The 23,705-nt window shown below is 36.9% G+C and overlaps 1 protein-coding gene across 1 annotated transcript in view; it reads left to right on the forward strand.

The window, feature by feature from the left end:
- Positions 1-23,705, forward strand: part of CFAP44 (cilia and flagella associated protein 44) — a 129,756-nt gene that overhangs the window by 100,519 nt on the left and 5,532 nt on the right. Inside the window, exons 26-34 of the mRNA XM_041757344.1 lie at positions 240-725; positions 3,036-3,239; positions 4,187-4,382; positions 14,616-14,726; positions 15,974-16,104; positions 17,131-17,247; positions 18,267-18,468; positions 22,092-22,252; positions 23,384-23,518. Coding sequence (XP_041613278.1) covers positions 240-725; positions 3,036-3,239; positions 4,187-4,382; positions 14,616-14,726; positions 15,974-16,104; positions 17,131-17,247; positions 18,267-18,468; positions 22,092-22,252; positions 23,384-23,518 — 1,743 coding nt within the window. The remainder of the gene's footprint in view (positions 1-239; positions 726-3,035; positions 3,240-4,186; positions 4,383-14,615; positions 14,727-15,973; positions 16,105-17,130; positions 17,248-18,266; positions 18,469-22,091; positions 22,253-23,383; positions 23,519-23,705) is intronic.

Here is a 23,705-nt window from a genome sequence, read left to right on the forward strand (position 1 = left end):
CTACAAGGTGGCTGAGGGATACCAGAGGTCACATCCAGACTATTTTCTTCTTTTGGAGAGGCTAAATGGGAAACACCCTAAAAGCTAGAGTAAAGAGTGACTTAGTAGTAAATAGGAATGATCAGATAAATTTTATCATGGATTTTTGCTGGGCATACCAGTCAAGGGACAAAAATCATATTTCAAACTGTTCTTTGTGAGTGGGCTGTCATTTTTTTTCCTTCTGTTCTTTTTATCAGGCCCATTCAAAGAAAAAGAACATGAACAAATGTATCATCTCTCTACGAGACCTTAAAGTGGCTGTCATCGAGGAAATACAGTGCCTGGTTCAAGAACTGAAGACCATCCAGGCAACTCTTCACATATCCAAGCATATTCCTATTCCTGAAGTCCCCCAGATATACCCAGAAGAAGTTCCAGAAAAGAGATTCCAGTATGATGAAGAAATTCTCCTAAATTTTAAGCGACAGCAGATTCAGGATGAAAAGTCCCACCAACTGGGGGAGTCTGCAGGCTCAGGTGGAGGATTCCTTAGACTCTCTTCTAGAAAGGATGGTGACTTGACAAGAGATTCATTGTCTAAATCATCAAAGGCATCAGCGTCCAGTGCAGACACTGCAAAGTTATCAGAATTTGAAAAAGTAGATCCGATTGATGTAGAGCTGGAGATTATGAAAAGGGACGAGATTAAACACTTATACATGCAACAGTATTTAACCAACAGGGTAAGGGATGAAACTGCCTTTTTAAAGCTGAAAGAGAGGCGAGCAGGGAAGAACTAGATCTACTTTCTTATTTATTAATTTAAATTTTCTCTAAGATAATCTTTCCCAAGCCCTGACTGGCCCACAGCTCACTGAAGGCTTAGCTTCCTTCCCATCCCTGGCCTTCTGATAATTATTGTGCTCTGCCTAAGAACTTTAGAGCTTTTAAATGTTTTGCTTTGGGCAAAGATAAGAATTAAGAGCAAATCCGTATTAATTGGCATCTAACTGAAGTCTTGGTAAAGGGGAAGCGATGGAACATCTTTCAGATGTTCGACGGAACATAATGTTAAAAACCTTCCAGGGAAAATGGGGCACCCTCTGTTTTTTACATCCTCCTTTCTCTAATGTGTGATTTGCCTCATTAGTGGGAATGTTCCTGGTGATGACTGGCTTCAAAATTGTTCTGGAGCTGGAATGGCATCTATTTTTATTTCTAGGAAATCAGACCAGGTTGGGGCCAGTTGTAGAGGTGCTCTGAATCTGGAAGGCAAAAGGCCTTTGCTGGATAGATAGCTCCCTGCTGCCAACCTTGTAGAGTCCCCTTCCTCAGTGTCTGTCCAGCTTCACCCCGTAAAGACACTTCCTATAGCTTCCAAAATGTATTCTTCACTTGTTATCTCTACTTTGTCAGCCTTGCTTTCTCACTCTTCCTGCTCCTCCCCACCCCCAACCCCCACCCTCATTCTGAATTTTATATTTGCCTTCTCCTTTGCTATTTCCTCCCACCTGCAATGATTTCCTTTCAAACGTGAGTCATCATGCAAAACTCAGCCCAGTTCCAAATCTCCTGTCCATATTACATACTTTTCTTTTTTCTAAACTCCAATTGCACCTATAAGCAGCACCTCATGTTTTCCACTTATCTTTCTTGCTGTTTTATGTGTGCTAAGTTTTTTTTAATTGAAGTATGACTAACATACAGTGTTAGATTAGTTTCAGATGTACTATATAGTGATTCAGTAACTCTGTACATTACTTAGTGCTCATATGCGTTCATTTTGTCTTGCAAATTAGGTTACACAGTTTTTGAGAGAAAGACCACATAGAATTGTCCTTGGATTTCCCTGCAGTGTCTAGAAAATGCCAGACGTGTAATATTTAGTAAAAAGTTTGATCGATTTAATTGTAACTAATTTATTTATGGTATCAACTTAACATATTTATTGTTCATTCTTTGTGCAAGAACAGTGCTAGTTAGGTAGCAGGGATGCAGTCATACTCAAGCCAGACATACTCTCTATCCTCATAAAGCTTATAGGCTATCAGGTGAGTGAGAGCAAAACAAGTGTGAGCCTTACAAATTTCAACATCTATGTGGTACAATTTTGGAATGGTGTTACACTGAAAAAATATAGTCCTGCCTCAAAAGAAATTTAAAAATAATTCAAACTTGTTGAGCAAACATTGAAGAGGACCCCACTTAGTCTATAACCATACATAAGCAAAAGTTTAATTTTTTTCTCAGTTCTCAAATTCTCTAACAGTAGTGTCACTGTCCCAAACCCACAGATCGCTTCCTTTTTCTTAGCCACAGGCTGGGCCCTCGCTCATTATGGGTTTTTGGTTGTTGAGGCTTCCCATCAAGCACAGCCTAATGAAAAATTTGGAATGGTTTGTCTTCTACCCACTGTACTAGTTTCCTCAGAAGAACCAGTCCTTGGGACTCTTTTTTGATCTCTTCATTGTCTTTGGGATGGGTGTGCTGTACCAAAATCAGAGCAAAACCAAATATTTGAAATTATTGGGATGGCAGTGGGATGAGGTCTAGACCCAGGGCTTGGGATACTTCAATTTTATCCCAGCCCTGTAACAAATTAAATCACCATTTGAAATGTTTGAAATTTTTTAAAACAAGAAGTTGAGGGAAATATTTACTGCTTCCTGTATGAAAGGCAATGTAGAGATACTGTGCGGTAAAGTGGAGGCAGATAGAAACACTACACACAAAGAACTCATAGTCTCTGAGTTAAACCATACCACAGAGCAAGAAGGGCAGTCTCGATTGATGGCTTAATCATGGCAAAGAAATAGCTGGCAGGGCTATAGTTACAGAATCCTTAACACTTTATGTAAGTAAATTTCATAATATTGATAAATTGATTTATAGAACTACGCATCCACACACGTGAGCCCATATAATTCATTCTCCATAATAACAGTTTAATGAGAAAATGCTTTTACCTAAACAAATCAGTATTGTTAGATAATCTTAAAAATACTAATCTGTTCTTAAGTTCTAACATACAGTCAAATCTTTTTCCACCTCAGATCAAAGAACTGATTGTCACTTTTGATGCAGAACTCCGTCTCCTGAGGCATCAGAAACTGAAACTAGATACTCAGATGAAATTATCTGACCTTCATCATGTCACATTATTTCAAGAAATGCTTCTCCTCAAGAATTTTGAGAAACAGGAGAACATACTTCAAGAGCGTGTTAATTCATTAGACAAAGAAGAGCAGGATATACAGGTATGAAAGGGCAGGAGAAAGCTGGCTGGCTGTGTCCTTTAGTTATGGAGAGGACTCGATTCTTTGTTTCCTTCTTCCTCTTCTCAGCTTAGTTTCCCCTGTGGTTCTGATCCTCTAGTCTTTTGTCCCTCATCCTCCCCCCACCTCCAATCTCCTCTTACTCCTGCTGGCTCAGCTCTTGGTATTCTTGGTCAGAGAGAAGTGAATTAGATTTTATGGTGAATTTGATCTGATGTTTTGTAAGGTGGGTGAATAACTTTTCAAAAGTGACCCTTCTATTTAGTTCAAATTTCAAAGTACATTTTAATTGTCACTAGCTATCCTATAAAGTTGAGTTTTGATTATATGTTATCCTTCTGAACATACTTGGAAAAAAAGTTGACTAGTTCCTAAAATGTGATAGTTTCATGGTAATATTTGAGTATCAGAGGAAAATAAGTTTGTTAAATTTAAAGTGTTAAATTTGTTATGTGTTAAATTTAAAGAGATAAATTATACCACCCAACTTTTGTCTTGAAACAAGAAGGATTCCATCAAATAGATATTACATACTGAATAGTAGCATCATTTTTAAGGTATATCTGCTGCACTAGGAGATGAGGTGTGTTTTTGTTAGATATTCATATGAAAAACATCTTTTGTTTTTGAGGCCACACATACAAAAATATTAACTGACAGTAAAAATTTCATTTCCTTTAGATTTTTTGAGGAAGCTAAACATTAAAAAGCTGATCTTATCTGATTCTGAACTTAACTGATTTTTACAAAAGAATTATAAAATTTTAACCAAGTAAATGGATGGCTCTGCAAACATTAGAAATGTAAACTTCTATTAAGAAGGTTAAAAAATGTTTGTGAACTGTAACCTTACCTTGTAATATACATTGTTCTCTGAACCTGGTTTACCAGAAATACTTTGCCACCTATTCCTGTTTTTGTTCATCTAGTGGAAAATAAATGAAACTCTTAAGGAGATGGAAGAGAAAAAAAATGAAATTGCCAAGTTCCAGGACCAAGAAAAAGCACTCTATGCTGGTTTCCAAGCAGCCATTGGAGAAAACAATAAATTTGCTAATTTCCTCATGAAAGTCCTAAAAAAGAGGATTAAGCGGGTGAAGAAAAAAGAGGTTGAAGGAGATGCTGGTTTGAAATTCTTTTTAACATATGATCTAGTTTTTTCTCATTAGCATGAAACAGAGAAATAACTAAGGATGTATTTGACACTTTTTGTTCCTACAACATAGACAGAGGGTACTGTGGGTTGAAGGGGAGAGGATATAAACCTGTAGGTCTCTAACCCTGTGGAGTTAATTTTTTTGTGTGTGTGTGTATGTGTGTGTGTGTGTGTATCTGGTCCAAGATAGTTTAGGGGTAGTTTCACGTAAGAAGCACATCTTCTCTTGTGTTTATTTGCCAACTGGATGTCCTCTTTGGTAAAATATCTCTTCATGTCTTTTGTCCACGTTTGATTAGGATTTTTTACTTTTGTCCTCTTGAGGTTTAAGCATCCTTTCTATAGTCTAGGCATTAGTCTTGTGTCTGACAAGTGCTTTGCAAATATTTTCTTCCATTGTGTAGCTTGTCTTTTCATTCCCTCAACAGGATCTTTCACAGAGCAAAAGGTTTTATTTTTGTTGAGGTCCAATTTATTAGGTTTTGAGGGTGTTTTGTTTTGGATCTTGTTTTGGTGCCAAAGTCTAAGAACTCTTTGCTGAGCTGTAGGTCCCAGAGTCTTAAAAGTTATTATAGTTCTAAAAGTTTATTTCTAAAAGTTTTATAGTTTTACATTAAAGTATGTGATCCATTTGTGTTTAATTTTTATGCAAGATGTGAGACTTAGGCCAAGGCCTTTTATTCCCTCCTGTGAATGTCTAATTGCTCTAGCACCATTGGTTTCAAAAGCTTTCTCCCATTGAAAAGCTTTTGATCTTTGTCAAAAACCACTTGGGTATATTTGTGTGGATCTATTTCTGGGTATTCTGTTCTGTTGATCAGTTTGTCTATCCACCCCCCCCCCCAATATTATAGTCTTGATTACAGAGGCTGTTGAGTTCTGAAGTTAAGTAGATTCATTCCTCCCATTTTATTCTTCTTTCTCAAAATTGTTTCAACTATTTGTTTTATCTTTCTATATTTTAGAGTAATTTTTGTATCTATAAAAAAATCTCACTGGAATTTTGATGGCAATTGCGTTAAACTTTATATCAATTTGGGGAGAATCTACATCTTTGTTAAGTCTTCCAATGAGTTAAAGTTGTACAGTTGTACAGTGAGTATGCACTTAAAGCTTTGATTTCTTTCATCAGTGTTGTGCTATTTTCAACATACAATTCATGTTCATGTTTTGTTAGATTTATACCTAAGAATTTCCCTTTTTAAAGTGATTTTATTTTTATGATTTATTTATGTTTTCTGAGAGAGAGAGTTTTGGGGGTTGGTGGGGCAGAGGGAGAGGGAGATTCTCAAGCAGACTCACCACTGAGCTCAGAGCCTGATATGTGGGGCTTGATCCTATCACCTTGAGATTACAACCTGAGCTGAAATCAAGAGTTGAATGCTTAACTGATTGAGCCATCCAGGTGCCCCTTAAGTGATTCTAAATACTCTTTTATTTTTTTAAAAGTAAAAATAGTTCATTAAAATGCCACACAATATCCTAGAAAATAAAGGAAATAAGTGGCACACCAATAGTATACATTAATACAGTTTTATAGAGCTATTTTATTTTTAATCTTGATGTCACTTGTTCACACTAGTATGTAGAAATACAGTTGCTTTTTAGATGTTGATCTCCTATCTTGTGACTTCACTTATTAGTTCTAGGAGTTTTTGATAGATTCCTTGGGAATTACTATGTAGACAAGAGTTTCATGAAACTCTTCTTTAAATATGACATGAAAAAAGTCATATTTAAAATTCTATAATTTTAGGGACACCAGGCTGGCTCAGTCGGTAGAGCATGCAGTTCTTGATCTCAGGGTCGTGAGTTTGAGCCCCATGTTGGGCATAGAGATTACTTTAAAAAATTAAATATATATACATAAAAAATAAATGAAATTCTATAATTTCAATTAATGAAGCTTTATGAAAAGTTATTATAGACTACTCACATTTGTTCATTCCAGAAACATAGTTAGGTGTCAGCTATTAAGAACTGGTGAGGGACGCCTGGGTGGCTCAGCAGTTGAGCGTCTGCCTTCGGTTCAGGGCGTGATCCTGGGGTCCTAGGGTCAAGTCCCGCATCAGGCTCCCTGCATGGAGCCTGCTTCTCCCTCTGCCTGTGTCTCTGCCTCTCTGTGTGTGTGTCTCTCATGAATAAATAAAAATAAAATTTTATTTAAAAAAGAAAAAAAAAATAGGTTCAGTTTTAGTTCAGTGCAAATAGGTTCAGTTTTAGTTCAGTGCAAATAGGTTCAGTTTTAGTTTTTTCTTTTTGATCTTTATGCCAATATCCTCCTATTTGCCTTATTGCACTGTTTAGAACATCCGGTATTACATTGAAATAGAGTGTTGAGAGCCAACATCCTTGCCTAAATCCCATTTTTAGGCAGAAAGCATTTAATCATTCACCATTAAGTATGCTACCTATAGGTATTTCATAGACTCTTATTAAGTTGAGGAAGTTCCCCTCTGTCCTAGTTTTCATGAGTTTTTAACATGAATGGGTGTTGAATTTTGTTTCTGCATCAATTGGTGATGTGATTTCTTTTTCACTTTAGCCTATTAATATGGTGGGTTACATTGGCTGATTACTGATTATTGAATCACACTTATACCCTTGAATATACACCCCCATGGTGTATAATTCTTCTTGTATAAATTCTTTTTGTATAAATTTTTGCTAAATTCTATTTGCTAATATTTTAAGAAATTTTGTGTCTAGGGGCACCTGGCTGGCTCAGTTGGTAGAACATGCAACTCTCACTCTTGTTGGGTGTAGAGCTTACAAAAAAAAAAAATTGTGTCTATACACATCAATGAAGATCATTGGTCTGTAGTTTGCTTTTTTTCTCTTTTTCTGTACTGTCTTTGTCTGGTTTTAGTTTTAGGAAAATACTGGCTTCACAATATGAATTAGAAAGTCTTCTCTGATTTTCTGGAAAATAATGTGTATGGTAGTAATTCTTTCAATGTTTGGTAGTGTTCTCCAGCGAATCTATTTGGACCTGTAGATTTCTTCAAGGGAGTCTTAAAATTACAAACTCAAATGTTTTTAATATAGCTATGGAAGTATTCAGATTATCTGTTTCATATTGGGTGACTAGTGATAATTTATATTTTTGTGTGTGAAATTGGTCTATTTCATCTGAGTTGCCAAAATTTTTTTTGAGTTGCCAAATTTATGTGTGTGGGGATGTTCATTGTGGTTCCCTGTTATCTTTTTAATACCTGCAAAGTCTATAGTAATATCACCTATTGCATTCTTGATTTTAGTACCTTTTTTCTTATTTTCCTATTTTTTTTTTAGACACTTGCTAGAGGTTTGTCATTTTGGTCTTTTTGAGGATTAAACTAGATAAGTTTGAATAACTTTGGATAAGTGATTTTTTTAAGGTTATTTTTCTGCTTTCAGTTTTATTGATTTCTGCCCCTATCTTTACTATTACCTTCTTCTGCTCACTTTGGATTTATTCTGAACATATGTTTTTAGGTTTTGATGTGTGTGAATTATTGACTTGAGACTTTTCCTCTTTTCTAATTTAGTGCTATAATTTCCCTCTTTTTTTTTTTTTTAATTTTTTATTTATTTATGATAGTCACAGAGAGAGAGAGAGGCAGAGATACAGGCGGAGGGAGAAGCAGGCTCCATGCACCGGGAGCCTGATGTGGGATTCGATCCCGGGTCTCCAGAATCGCGCCCTGGGCCAAAGGCAGGCGCCAAACCGCTGCGCCACCCAGGGATCCCTATAATTTCCCTCTTAACACTGCTTTAGCCAGATTCTACAATTTTTGTTAAGTTGGGTTTTCATTTTCATTCATGTTACTGCAGTTTTAAAATTCACATTGGGGGATCCCTGGGTGGCGCAGCGGTTTGGCGCTTGCCTTTGGCCCAGGGCGCGATCCTGGAGACCCGGGATCAAATCCCACGTCGGGCTCCCGGGGCATGGAGCCTGCTTCTCCCTCTGCCTGTGTCTCTGCCTCTCTCTCTCTCTGACTATCATAAATAAATAAAAAAAAATAAAAAAAATTCACATTGATCTTTCCTCTAGGTTCCATGGATCATATAGATCCATGTGTGTTGCTTGGGTCCAAGTGTTTTGAGAATTTCCTGTTATTTTTCCGTTATTGATTCCTAGTTTGATTGCATTGTAGTCAGAGACCACATTCTGCATGATTTCAGTTCTTTTACAGTTGTTGAAATTTGTTTCATGGTCTAACACATAGTCTAGACGTCTTGGTTCTGTGGGTACTTGCAAAGAACCTATATTTTGCTGTTTTGGGTTAAATCTTCTATTACTGTCAATTGGATCCTGTAGGTTAACGATGCTATTCAGGTCTTCTGTTCTGTAGTCTTGCTGATTTTCAGTATAGTTCCAACAATTGTTGAGAGAGGGGGTGTTGAAATTTCCAAATATAATCATGGATTTATCTATTTCTCCTTTCATTTCTATCAGTTTTTGTTTTCATATTTTGCAGCCCCGTTTTATGCATACACTTTCAGGATTACTATGTCTTCTTGATTAGGTGGACACTTTTATCTTTACTTTAGACAGAGAAAGAACTTATATAATTTTCTTTGCTCTAAAGTCTACTATATCTGATGTTAATATCACCAGTCCTGCTTGGCTCTGATTGTTTGCATGACATATCTTTTCTCTCCTTTTACTTTCTATTTGACTATGTTATTATATTAGAAGTGAACTTCTGGTAGACAGCACATGGTTAATGTTTTTTTAATCTATTCTGTCTTTTAATTGGTGTATTTAAACCATTTACATTTAATATATTAGGGCTTAAGTCTGCCATTTAATTGTTGTAGGTTTTTTTTTTTTTTATTTTGTATCTTCTACATTTTCCTGCCTTCCCATGGGTTACTTGAAAAATTTTTGGAATTCCATTTTAATTTTACCTAGACTTTTGAGTATATCTCTTTGTATAACTTTTTTAGTGGCTGTTTTATAAATTACATTATATATACTCAATTTATCCCAGACCACCATTTTACCAGTTTAAGTCAATATAGAATACTCATCTGTCTCTACATCCTTTTATCTCCTCCATTTACAATATAATTGTCTTGAACAGTTCTCCTACATATATCTAGAACCACATCAGACAGTGTTATATTTTTTGCTTCAGCCACCAAATATAATGTAAACACTCAAAGGGAGAAAGGAAGCCTATTATTATATTTACCCATATTTTTGCTTACCATGTTTATTTTTTCTTGATGATCTCCCAAAGTTCCTTTATAAAAAATTTATTTCCCTTCTGTTTAGAGAATTTCCTTTATCCATTTTTTTAGGATAGGTATACTAGTGGCAATTTTTTTTTATTTTCCCTTAATCTGAAAATGTCTTAACTTCCTATTTCAAAAAGATATTTTTACTAGGTATAGGATTGTAGGTTGACTTTTTTTCTTTCAGCATTTAAAAAATATTATGTTACTTCCTTCTGGCCTCCATGGTTTCTAATGAGAAATCCTCTGATATTCAAATTGTTCATCCCCTATAGGTGAAGTATCACTTCTCTCATTGCCTTTCAGACCTTTTGTCTCTAGTTTCCAGAATTTGACTATGATATGTCTTGGAGTAGATTCTTTGGGTTCATACTGATGGGAGTTCACTCCTTTAATCTGTAGGATAATGTCTTCTGCCAAGTTTGAGAGGTTTTCAATCATTGTTTCTTCAACGCTTTTAAGAATGTCCTCTTTACTTCTTTTGGGACTCATGTCATGGATGTTTGACCTTTCATTATAGTCCCATAGATCCCTGAGACTCTGAATTTTGGGGTATGTTTGTTTTTCAGTTTTCTTTCTGTTTTTCAAACTGGATAATTTATTTTTTTAATTGAAGTTCGATTTGGCACCATATAGTATAATTCCCAGTGCTCAACTCATCAAGTGCCCTCTTAAATACCTGTCACCCTGTTCTATCCTCATGTTTACAGATTCTTTCCTCTGTTCCCCTCTGTTCTGCTGTTGAACCCATCTACTGAGTTTCTATTTTAGTCATTGTATTTTTAGTTCTAAAATTTCCATTTAGTTCTTTGTATTTTCCGCTTGCTTAAAGTATGTTCATAATAGGATATTAAAGAATTTGTATCATGGCTATTTTAAATACTTTGTCAGATACTTACAACATTTCTGTCATCTTAATAGTGACATTTATTCATTATTTTTTTCTCATTCATTTGGAGATCTTCCTGGTACTTGATATGATGAGTGACTTCCAGTTGAAACCTGGAAACTTCCATATCATGTTATAAGACTCTGTATCTTATTTAAATCTTCTGGTTTTTTCTTGGCTTTTTCTAACACTGCTTGGCCAGAGAAAGTGGTGGGTGGGTACCTACTTCTTATTGCCAGGTGGAGGTACTCAGCCTTCACTGTGATTCAGTGGAAGGAGGACCTCCTTGTTCTGGAATTCCAGTTCCCCATGTAGTGTCTACTGACAACATAGTGGGGATGGCCTTGGTACCTCTGGGAAATGGTGAAAGTCCTGACTCTCCACTAGGGCTCTTCTTTTTCCCATTTTTCAGTAGGGTTCTTCTGATGTGACCTTTGTGGGAAGAGAAAGTGAGTCTTAGTTATTGCCAGGTGAAGGTAGAAATCCGGGCTATCCATGTGGTCTCCACAGACATCTTGGTGGGGATTTGGGAGCAGGGCTGGTTACCAGCCAGCAGGAACAAAATGTCCTGGTTCCCTGCTTGGCTTTCTCTGATACTGTCCTGGGTGATGAGAATGTTGGGTGCTTCACTGCAGCTTTGCAAGGGTGGATGTCTAGGTTGGCCTTTACTGATGGGGATGGGAGTGAGACCATAGTATTTTTTTTCCCTGTGGTGTTTGGTTAGGATATTGTCTAAAAGTTTTGTCTCGTTAGGCTGCCTCTTTCTTGGCCATTTGGCTAGAGAGAACATGCTCTTGTTTCTCTGCACCTACTGGTGTTTCCAGGTTGCTAACTTATTCATTTCTAAGTTTGATATATATAGGAGGCAAAAGGAAGACCCAAAAAGCTCACCATAGTATTGTTCCTCAGTTCCTCATATTTGGTCTGCTGTCTTTCCCTTTTTCAGAATCTTATTTTTGTTTTATGTATAATGTCCATATTTTAGCTGTATTTTGCAGGAGGAATAAGAAAAAGTAGTTCTAATTTGTCTTCCTGAAAAGAAATCTGTGTAGGAATTTTAAAGTCTAATTTTAAACTTTGGTCATTTATTTCATAAGGTGGTACAGACCACTTAGAGCAATTTTAAGAGATACATTTAAGAAATCTAGAGAATATGAGGTCCATATCTTATTCTTAATTTGATGTTTCTTAAAATAGAAATTGCCAATTGGTGATCCATGGTTCATAGATGGCTTCAAGATGCTTTAAAGAAAATAGGGTAGAGTTGTGTGGGAGAGGTCTACAATCCTATATCTGAAACTCCTGGGTGGGGGGGAAGATGTGGTTTAATATTTTTTATATTTTATAGAATATATTATATATGGTACTGTTATAGAAAGAAAACACTCATGGCACTTGTTAAAGAACAACAAGGCAAACTTTGTTCAGGGGCATCACTACAATAGGATTTTATAATAGAGGAGAGAGATCAGCTCAACTCTGAGTACAACAAGAACGAGTAGAAATTTATAGCCAAGGAGCAGGGTGGGAGTGAGTGAATGAAAAATTACTAAGAGGTAGGATAATTTGCTAGACTGACCTAACAGAATTTTTGCTAAAGATTAGCCAGAGTGAAAAGATAGTGAAGGTAAGGATTAAGGAGGAATCTGGTTGGATATCAAGGGTACAGGATTTTTACTAAACTGACTCAGCAAGATTCTTGCTAAAACTGGACTAAGTGGGTCAAGGACTGAGCTCATGGTTCCACTACAGGTCAGAAAGAGGACTCACAGGAGCCTGACTCAAGTTTGGACAAGGATACAGTCTTTGTCAACTAACATCACCAGGAGGGTTTAATGTAAGATCTCTCAATCAAACTCCTTATTTCTGCAGTAGGACACATATACACTAAATTGGCTAAATAAAATAACATTACTTCAGATAAGTTATGAAAGTCTTTTTTTTTTTCAAGGCACTATGATTTAGGAATTGTGGCCCTATAAAACCAAGTATGTGTTAAGTGGGTCACAGCAGAAGTGGCTTGGCCGCTTGGTCTCAACCCTCTTTGATTCAATGCATTGAAATTAATTGCACAACCTTCTTCAGGCATTTGAGTTTGTGGTCTCTGTGTCCTCAACTATTTATTTATTTGCTTGTTTGTTTTTACTTGGTTATTTTATTTTATAGAATTTTATTATTTTAAGATCCTTTTTGATTGAAGTGTAGTTGATACACAATGTTACATACATTAGTGTCAAGTATACAACATATTGACTCCATGACTTCATATGTTGTACTGAGCTCTCACCACAAGTGCAGCCACCATCTGTCCTCATGTAACACTATTTTAATACTAATGACTGTATTCCCTATTCTGCACTTTTCATCTCACGACTTATTCCGTAACTGGAAAGCTTGTGCCTTCTACTCCCCTTCACACATTTGGCCCATCTCTTGGCCCCTCTCCCCTCTGGCAACCGTCCACTTGTTTTCTATGTTTATAGTTCTGTTTCTGCTTTTTTTTTTTTTTTTTGGTTGTTCATTAGTTTTTTTTTTTCTTTTCTTTTTTAGATTTCCTATGTAAGTGAAATCATATGGGATTTGTCTTTCTCTGATTTATTTTACTTAGCATTATACCCTCTAGGTCCATCCATATTGTTGCAAGTAGCAAGATCGTATTTCTTTTTTGTAGCTGAGTAATAATCCATTGTGTGTGTGTGTGTGTGTGTGTGTGTACACATACACAATGGCTCCTTCCGTATCTTGGCCATTGTAAGTAATGCTGTGATAAACATGAGTGCATATATCTTTTTGAATTAGTTTTTTCATTTTCTTTGGGTAAATACCAAGTAGTGGAATTACTGGATCATATGGTAGTTCTATTTTAAATTTTTTGAGAAACTCTGTAACATTTTCCACCTCATATTTGGTCTGCCTTCAGAACAAATATGGTATAAATTTACATTCCCACCAACACTGTGTGAGGGTTCCTTTTACTCCATATCCTTGCCAACATTTGTTATTTCTTGTCTTTTTTATTCTAACCATTTTGACAAGTGTAAGGTGATATATCTCATTGTGGTTTTGATTTGCAGTTCCCTGATGATGAGTGATGTTGAGCATCTTTTCATGTGTCTGTTGGCCATCTGTATGTCATCTTTGGAGAAATGTCTATTCATATTCTCTGTCCATTTCTTAGATTATTCTCTTCTTTTGGAGTTGTGTAAATTCCTTATATATTTTGGATGTTAACCTATTATTGAATATATCATTTGCAGATATCTTCTCCCATTCACTGGGTTGATTTTTTGTTTTGTTGGTGACTTCCTTCACTCTGCAAAAGCTTTTTATTTTGTGTAGTTCCAATAGTTTATTTTTGCTTTTGTTTCCCTTGCCTTAGGAGACACATCTAGAAAGATGTTTCAATGGCCGATGTCAAAGAAATTAACGCCTGTTTTCTTCTAGGAGTTTTACAGTTTTAGATCTCACATTTAGGTTTCTAATCCATTTTGAGTTCATTTTTATGTGTGGTATAATAAAGTGGTCCAGTTTCATTCTTTTGCAGGTAGCTGTCCAGTTTTCCCAGCACCATTTATTGAACAAACTGTTTTCCCCATTGTTTATTCTTGCCTACTTTGTCATAGATTGACCATATAAGTGTGGGGTTATTTCTGGGCTATTTTGTTCTCTTGATCTATGTGTCTATTTTTGTGCCAACGCCAAACTGTTTTGATTATTATAGCTTAGGTAGTATATCTTGAAATCTGGGATTATGATCCCTGCAGCTTTGTTCTTTTAAGATTGCTTTGGCTATTTAAGGCCTTTTTTTTTTGTTGTTGGTTCTATATAAACTTTAGGATTATTCATTCTAGTTCTGCGAAAAATGTTATTGGTATTTTGATAGAGATTGCATTGAATCTGTAAATTTCTTTGGGTAATATTGTCTTTAACCATTTTAAACCCTTCTAAATATATTGACTAATTGCCTGCCTTATCTCTTATATTCCTAGTGACTAACTTATTTTTAAAAAAAACCTTTATTTTTAAAATCTGAGACTTAGGTTAACACAGGAACTTCTCTGCTTATTAAAATGCCTTCTCTATTTAGATGAAGATGAAGATAGCGATGAATCAAGTGAAGAAGAATCTAGCTTAGAGAGTGGTGAAGATGAGTCTGGATCTGATGATGAAGTTTTTGATGATTCTATTTGCCCAACAAGTAAGTTGGATAAAACCATATGTTCTCTGTGAAGTGTGAATATGAACTGATAACACTGAGGAGATCCCTTTTTTTTTTTTCTTGTCTCTCAGTTGTCTCATAATAAAATTTAAGGGAAGCATGGTTGAAGTTGTATGGAGTATAGTTGAATGAATGCTTTTTTTTTGGCTCTCTGGATCATTTATTTTCTTTTCATTAGGCAGCCATTTTATGAATGACAAATAATTTGCAGATAACTCATAGTTGGTTCAAAGTCAAATTATGCAGAAATAACAGATTGAAGTGTGTGTATGCATGCATCTGTGTTTTTTTTTTTTTTACAAAGTTTCTCTTTTTGACAAACCAATTCAAATTTTCATATTTAAAATCCTTTTTGTAAGGCTACTTTGTGCCAGGTTCTTGGGGATGCTTAGCAATTTATATTCACTATTTTCATTGGTAAAACCAGTCTGACACAGCCAGACCAATATTTTTATAGTCTCAAAAGATGAATTGTCCAATACAGAAAAAATAACTTCATTTTGATGTGAAATTTATTTTTGTAGCCACCTTATATAGATTTTAAATCAAATTTTAAGGTTTAATTTCAAATAAAGTTATAATCTTGTTTTAATGTTGTAAACAAGAGTCTTTCTAAGATCATATGTATGAGTGAAATAGAGCTCAAAAGATTATAATGCAACTTCTTATTTTACAGCAGGATTAAATGGCCTGAAAATAGTCTCACAACTAGTTTAGTGGTGGAACTAGGGCTAGAACTAAGGTTTCTAAATTCCATTGCAGTACTCTTATTTTCACATACTTTATCTATTGCTTTGTGGATGAATGTGACTGTGGCATGATATAGTGGAAATTAGTAGAGAAATACTGTACCTGAATCCCGCTGTGTCATGTATCAGCTATGTGACCTCTCTGAGACTTTGGGTCCCCAACTATAAAGTGGGAAAAATAGTTTATACCTTGCAAGAGCCTAGGAGACTTGACTGAGATGATTTACATAAAGGGCCTAAACAGAAAGCCTGGCTCATGGTACTGCTCAGAACATCAATGCTCATATCAGAATTACTATCATGATTACTTATACTATTAATTTTTCCACCTGGAATGGTGGAGCCCTAGGTGGAGTGAAAGTGTGCTAGTGAACTCACAAATGGTCATTAATAATTTTGAAGCTCCAAAATCCACTCTTCTAATATTAGTACATTCTATAACAATGGGGCTTCTTTTAATTTTGACTGTCTTTTCAGATTGTGATGTGGGTCTTTTTGAAATGGCCCTTCAACTTCGAGAGAAAAGGTTGGACATCGAGGAGGCCTTAGTTGAAGAAAAGAAAAGTATTGATAACCTCAAAAAAGAACATGATGCATTATCCAAAAAAGTATGATGGTGTGCTTACCTATTTATCCCCTCACAGCTACTGTACTGCTGTTTCATAGCAAGACATAAGTTAGGCCTTCTCCCCAGAGAACAAACATTTAAGTGTTATAAGTTTTTCCTCTTCAAGCATAGTGGTGGGGTAGGCTGTTGACTCTTTTGAAGATTGGACTCTCTTTATCTAAATCATTGATCTCCAAACTTTTTATTACATACTTCTATAAGTAAAGAACAAAATGTGGAGCATGTAAGCCCACAATATATGTATATTTGCTTATAGATTATATTAATGAACTATTATACTAATATATTTTGTATATTAGGAAACAGTCACAAAAACAGAAATGAAAAAGAATAAGATAAAAATAAATAGAAATAGAAACTGATCTTTTTTTCCCCCCTCTGTGCCCTAGTAGATCACTTTATTGACCCTCTGGGGGATGTGCATCCCATGTTGGAGAACGTAAAGCTAAACTTTTGGTATAATTATGCTGATGGATTTGATTTCTGCCTTATTTGCTCATTTCCCCTCTTAAATCCTTTTTCCTAGGGCAACGTAGTTTAATTCATATTCACAAATATTTTTGATAAATTACTTCTCTTGCAGGTAGGAAATGATTTGGAAAACTTTCAAATTTTTAAGATGAAGAATGTGCTTTATAAGTACTGTAGTTAGTAGTTTTGCTGCTTTAAAGGACTTTTTCCTTTTGTTTTTTGAGGTCATTTATGACCAAATGAGATTCCCACTATCTTGACAAAGACATTCCATGCTGAGAGCTGCTTTTCATGCAGAAAATAAAAGGGAGATAGAACATGTCTTCTGAACTCCTATTCATGAAACATTTACACTCTGGGGACACAGGAATGATTGAAAAAGTAGTATGAATCATGACTTAGCAGGAAGAAAATAATACACATTCCTGGGCTGCAAACTGGGATCATTCATTTAATCACAGCCCAACAGAGCAGGTCCCACTCATCTCCCAAGATGTCCTCATTTATCACATTTATCACATGGGGATTTCCACAGGTAAAAATTGTGGCAACTAACCTAAATGCAGCGGAGGAGGCCCTGGAGGCTTACCAACGAGAGAAGCAGCAGCGGCTGAATGAACTGATGGTTGTGATTCCACTCAAGCTCCACCAGGTGATGGGTCTGGAGAGGATGTCATGTCACCCCCACCCCCCACCCCCCAGCTTCCCCCACCATCTGAGCAGAAGAGGCACCACACCCAGGCTTTTCCAGAAAAGATGGGAAGAAGTATAGCCCTTTGCTGAGATTTCTACCTGAATAATGACACTCCAACTTTTCTTATCCATTCTCAGATTGTTATGAAAGAGTAATAGTCAAATATATATATTTCCTGGTGGCCCATTACCAATTCCAAAGTGCAATTAATTATTTCGGGTCTGAGGAAATCAGGAGCCTATGACTTAATTTTTTATATTTATTTTTTTCTGGTCTCTACACCCAACATGAGGCTCAAACTCAAGACCCTGAGATTAAGAGTCACAGTGCTCTTCCAGCTAAGTCAGCCAGGTGCCCCAAGGAGCTTATGACTTAAGAATGGAATGGCTTGGAAGCTGAGGCCTTGGATCTTATACACATGTTCCTTTTCACACCATCTTCAAATAGACATGAACTAATGATGCAAGAATTATCATAATCTCTGCTTGTTTATGAGGGAGGGCAAGAGAAAAGGAAAATATCCTTTCTCTTTCTTCCCTCTTTGCTCACTTCCACACTCATTAGAATTACAGCTTATATTAAAGTGCAGAGGTGCATTTCATACCCCATTTTGTCAGGTAAAGAGAGGAAGCTGTATTTTAGAAGGAAAAGCTCAGATCAGCCTCAAATATATTTTGTGTAATCTGATCCAAACTGGATTAGCCATATGTAGCAATTTGCCTAATACGCCCACTGTGAAATGCTTGTTCCATGAGTATGCAGCAGATATCATGGTCTGGGGGTAAGATTTGCTGTCCCTACAGGTACATTATGTGGCTTACTATCTGAAGGCAACTGCTGCTTTTTACTCAGTGCTGGGAAATGATAGAAATCCAAAGGCAATCACCTAAATAAGGGACAGAAAAAGAAGTGCTTCCCATGATCTTACATTTAGTTTGATCTTGGTTCTGTTTTTTTGTTTTGTTTTGTTTTGATAGATAGAGCATGTGGTATTTGGAGAAATACCTAGTGATCTTTCTGGAACCCTGGTCTTTTCTAACCAATCCTTGAGCCGGCTGCAAGAACGAATCACACAGCTCCATGAGGAAAATGCCAAGCAGCAAAAACTCAACAAAGAATGCCGGGAGAGGCGTAAACAGCTTATCCGAGAAAAGAGAGAGATGGCAAAAACTATAAGCAGTGAGTAACTAAGCGCATGGGCCATCTCGTACTATCTATTAATAAGGGAGGGAACCATTAAGTGACTTTGAAAGCGGTAAGTAATCACAGAATCAGAACCCATTGAGAGCAAGGAAACTCCTCGTCATCTTCCTAGCTACCAGCTCTGCTGATACCACTGAATGGTCACCCTCTTCTTTTAAAAGAATAAATTTCTTATCACAGAAACTAGTTATCTTAAGTTTAAAAGGTTTTATGCAGGATGAAATATAGAGTAACGTTATAACCCATGCACTAGCCACCACACTTAAGAAAACCCAAAACATTGTAGATACATCTGACGCCCCTTCTCTTCTTGGTACTGTCCTGCTAGCCCTTGCCCAGGCACCTGGCAGGTAAGCACACATGCATATATGTATGCATCCACACACAACGTACGGAACTACTTTGCATGTTTGTAACTGTAATATTATATTATTTTGCAGTTCACTTTATGAAACCAATTTTTGAGAGGTATCCATATTGCTATAATTTATTTACTACTACAATATTCCATTATAGAACTCTGAAACAGTTTGTTTCTTCAGTCTTCTCTTGATGGATAATAAGGGCGTTTCTAATTTTTCACAGTAACAGAATTCTAGTAAGCCTTCTTGTACACATCTCCCTGTGCACGTGAGAAGGTGAATCCCCAGGACTGGGGTGTCTGGGTTGGAGAAGGATGTATGCACTTCTGGTGCTCCCGTGTATTGCCAGGCTGCTCTCTGAAGTGGTCGTGCCATTTTGTCTCCACACCCCCTCCCCGCCACTTCCCTGGCAGTGAGAATTGTCTAGGCTCCCTATTCTAGGAATATTTGATGGTGTCAGACTTTAATATTTTTGCCAGGCTGGCGGATGTTAAATTGTATTTCACTGTGGTTTTTATTCATATTTCCTGGATTCTGGTGGGATTGAACATCTTCACATACATTTATCTGCCATTTATTTGTGTTTCCTTTTCTGTAACTTGCCTATTACATACCTAACCAATGTTTTACTTCTATTTCTTATTAATTTTAGAAAATTATTTCTATATTCTTTTACGGCACTTCAAGTTTCTTCTAGTTTGTGACTTGCCTTTTGTTTTGTTAAGTGTGTCTTTTGGGGATGTAGACATTGAAAATCTTAATATAGTTAATTTTATTTATGATTTGTGCATTGCATCTGTATGTCTTGTTTAAGAAATCCTTTTCTGTTTTGAGATCATAAAGATATTTTGTCCACAGTTTCCTCTATTAGTAGTGTTTTTCATGTTTGCATTTTTAATCTATCTATCTGGAGTTGTGGATATTATGATGCACAGTATAAAGATTACTAGCCTTTAAAATATATTTTGAATATTTGACATATGGAACACAAATGTAAGTTGTGAAGTTTCCAACTTTAAAAACAACAATATTGCCAACACCTTAGCATTTACTTTAATATCACACAACTGTACAATAAAAATGCTTAAAATGATACATTTTATGTTGTATATTTTACCACAATTGAATAAAAAATATGTATAATTTAATTTGAAAAAGAAAAAAAAAGGGAAGCCTATTGTGGTCAACTAGTTAACCAATCCAAGTTGCTTGGAATATAGAGGCCAATTTCCAGTTTGTGTTGATGTTCTGGCTTCATGGGTGGCTGGGTTATAAAATTAAAAAAAAAATACACATTAGGACTGCATGCTTAAGTAACACTTATTTGAGACACAGAGTTTTCTCAGGTGTAAGCCTTGAGGTTCCAGTGTTTCTCATGTACTTCACATTCCTCTGGCTTCTGTAGGCCACGAATGTTGTTTATATTTGAAAGTACTAAAAAAAAAAGTATTATTCATCAAAACAAGGAATAGACCAGTATGAACACAAGGGAAGAAGTTTGTTTCAGTTTGGGTAAACTCTTAGTTTGGGAAAATGTGTGAAGATGAAGTATTCAAATTTTCAGAGTGTTAATAGAAATAAAAGGGAATACTAGTTCCACATGGTGTAAGTTTTATTCAGCAACTTTCAGTCCTTCTCCCCCTCCCCTGCTGCCCCATTTTCTGGAAAGCAAGTTGTGAGTCTCGTTAAAGATGGATCTCCGAAGGTGATCTAAGAGTGACTTCCTTTTCTGTTAGCCAAAGAACAAAGGCTTAGCAGTAATGAGAAACACCACAGTTCGCTTGTTATTGCCTTTCTCCCTCCAAAGACCTAGTGAGCAAGAAGAGGAGAGTCAAGAACACGGTGGTGAGAAAGGGGTATGTTCACTTCATTCCAAGGAGAACACAGCTCTCAGCCATGGAGAAGGCACATGGCAAACATTCCAGAAGGCTTTATGTGCCCAGTGAACACTAGTTGGCATAATCAAGTCAGGAGAAGGGTGTTAGGCTGACTCCTCAGGGGGAATGGCAAGGACCAGAGTCCATGTCATAGTACATGAAGTTGTGATGGAGAGGACACACTAGCTGGAGGGAGTTAAAGTTCTTACTGAGAGGCCAAGCAGGCAGCCACAGACTAGCACACATTTGCAAATAATCTTAACCATCATTTTGTTTTTGCGTCACTGATTATCATGGTCTCCACATTAGACAAGTCCATGGGGACTGCACTCACATAGAATACAAGTGAATAGCCCCTCCTTGGATCATGCACAATAGCAGCCATACCAGTTATACCATTATTTTCAACTGCAACAATGATGTCAGAATACAAACTTCCACACCATTGCATAATTGTATCATCTTATGATACTTTAGGGCCTCAGACTTCACTTGGGGGACAGTCTGGAGTCTGAGAAAGTCTTGTTGCAAGGTTACATTTTCTTGGGGACCTCAGACCCCACAAATGGAATTTCCCCCAGATGTTACTGTGTTTTCATGTTGAGGAAAGACAGTAAACAAAAGTAAGATATATTGCATGTTAGATGGAGAGCGTTGCTAAGAAAAAAAAATTAACAAGGGACTGGAAAGGAGAATGACTGGGTCCGTAGGAGCAAGGAACTGCTCCCTGGAAATGTGCCATACCTGGTAAGGTGTGTTCTTTCCTGGTTAGAGGGCAAGGACCTGCTCTTGGTTACCCCTTCAGAACTGAGTGTATTGGAATGAGCCTTATACCCATCTTACAACTTGCTTTCAGAAAATGTGCTGGCAAGAGGGATCCATATGGCTATTTGGGGAAGAACATTCCAGTCAGTGGGAACTGAGAGTGAGCCTGGAATGTTTGAGAATCAGACTTTAATTTTTACTTGGAGTACGATAGAAATTTTCTCTAGGTGCCTGCTTTGTTCTTAACACTAGATGTTATAGAGATCAGTAATAAAAAAAAATCTGAAGAGTTCCTACTTCAATTGGAACCTGTTAACAGTCTGAGGAGGGGCACAGCAGAGCATGGAAGCTATTGGGAAAGCGGAGTCTGCTTTACATAGGATTTTCAAGTAGATGAAACGATGACACAGGAATGGGCATTTTAAGTGAGGAAAGGAGCAGGTGAAGAGTCACAGAGGAAAAATCAACTGGTAACATAAAATCTTTACCATCCTCTTGCAAAAGCTGTTCTTTGGAATGTTGTTGCTACTCGTATTGTTCATTTAATATCAATGGGAGCCACTGAATGACATAAGACAGTGATGTCTTCTTTTAGAAATGGAAGAAACGGTCCGCCAACTAATGATCAGCAAGTTTGGCCGTGTGATCAACCTAGAAGCCCTTCAGACACTTTCCGTGAATACTACACTTGAAGAGCTAAAGATCAGAAAAATTCGAAAGGAGCTACTGAATGCAAAGGAAATGAAGATGTGGGAGGTATGGCTGAGAGCACAGGTGATGCACCTTGGCTGAACATGGGCTGAGGCACGAAATGCTGTCAGTAGTTCCTGTGAAGCATCTGTGCAGCCGGAGACGAGTCTGTGAGCCCTGCTGGGTTCCCCCATGATCTTAAGCCTGTCTCAGCATTCTTATCATTCACTCAGTTGAAGGGACTTGCCTGTCTTGGGGTGAAAGCACCAGCACTAGGTTTTGGGGTCCTGGGTACATGGAAATATGACACAATGGCATGGATAATGACAAAGATTCCACTTTGAGATCTACATTAATATACAAATAAATGCTCTGACAGTGTCAGAGATGGAATCACTCACTATGCCCTGAGATCCCAACTGTAGTATTCCCTATAGCTTTTGCATGCTGTTCGTATCTGGAAATTAGAAAATCTAAGCAATAGATTCTATAACCAGGTATGGACTCGTTAGCTGGTAGGGTCCTAGAAGATGTTAATGCCTACATTGTTCCCTGAGCTATACGATGAGGCGGTGCCCCAGTTAGAGCCAGATTCAAAGATAGGAGCTTTTATAAAGGTTTTATAAGCTCCCAAGTCATTGTGACACCTCCAGTTTTTGTCTGATCTCATCAGTAGATGGGGTGCGAAGGAGGTTCGTAGTGTTATCTTGTCTCATGTTTGCTTATCCAAGATTTTCAGGGGCATGCTGGAGATAATATGTACAGTATAAAATTTTTTTTTGGAGCAGTAAGAGAACAAAGACAACCCACTAGAAGGCATATGGCTGTTCAAGCTGGCTACTTGAGAATCCTGGGCCAAGACTGGGGAAAGAACAATATATGAAAGTTTGCTGCTTAAATTAATATTCTTCCTTTAAAGTAATGCATAGCAACATTCGCTATGCGTACTGATTTCATTCTTCAACAATGAAGCGCTTCTATGCCTATCTTATTTTTACCTCCTTGTATCCTCGAGCATACCTACATTCTTCTTTTCTCTAATTGAGCCAGAGCCAATGCAGTTGGCTCTGGTTGCATTTTCATATTGATTTCTATTTTTCCATATGCATATTTGCTGAATGGCTTGATCAAATCTGGACATGTATTTTTCTGTTTCTTCTCTTACTCAACTCATTTTGCATCTTCCCGCCCTGGCAGGAAAAGATTGCTCAAGTGCGATGGGAGTTGATGATGAAGACAAAGGAACACACCAAAAAGCTTCATCAGATGAATGATTTATGCATTGAAAAGAAGAAACTTGATTCTCGACTGAATACATTACAGAACCAGCAGGTATGTTTCTTTTCTTCAGACCGTTTGTCAGAGTTGGGGAAGCTCTGTAAAGTTAGCTATTCACAAGAATAACAAGTGCTAGTATTTAAACAAACCTTGATCCTGGACCTCTTCCAGTCCACCTGGGTCCCTGAGGACATGAAGTTGCCAGTACCTACTTTATAAATGAGCCTGAGGGGCTAACTTT

This window comes from Vulpes lagopus, chromosome 1, assembly GCF_018345385.1.
Source record: "Vulpes lagopus strain Blue_001 chromosome 1, ASM1834538v1, whole genome shotgun sequence".
In the NCBI taxonomy this organism is placed as follows: Eukaryota; Metazoa; Chordata; class Mammalia; order Carnivora; family Canidae; genus Vulpes; species Vulpes lagopus.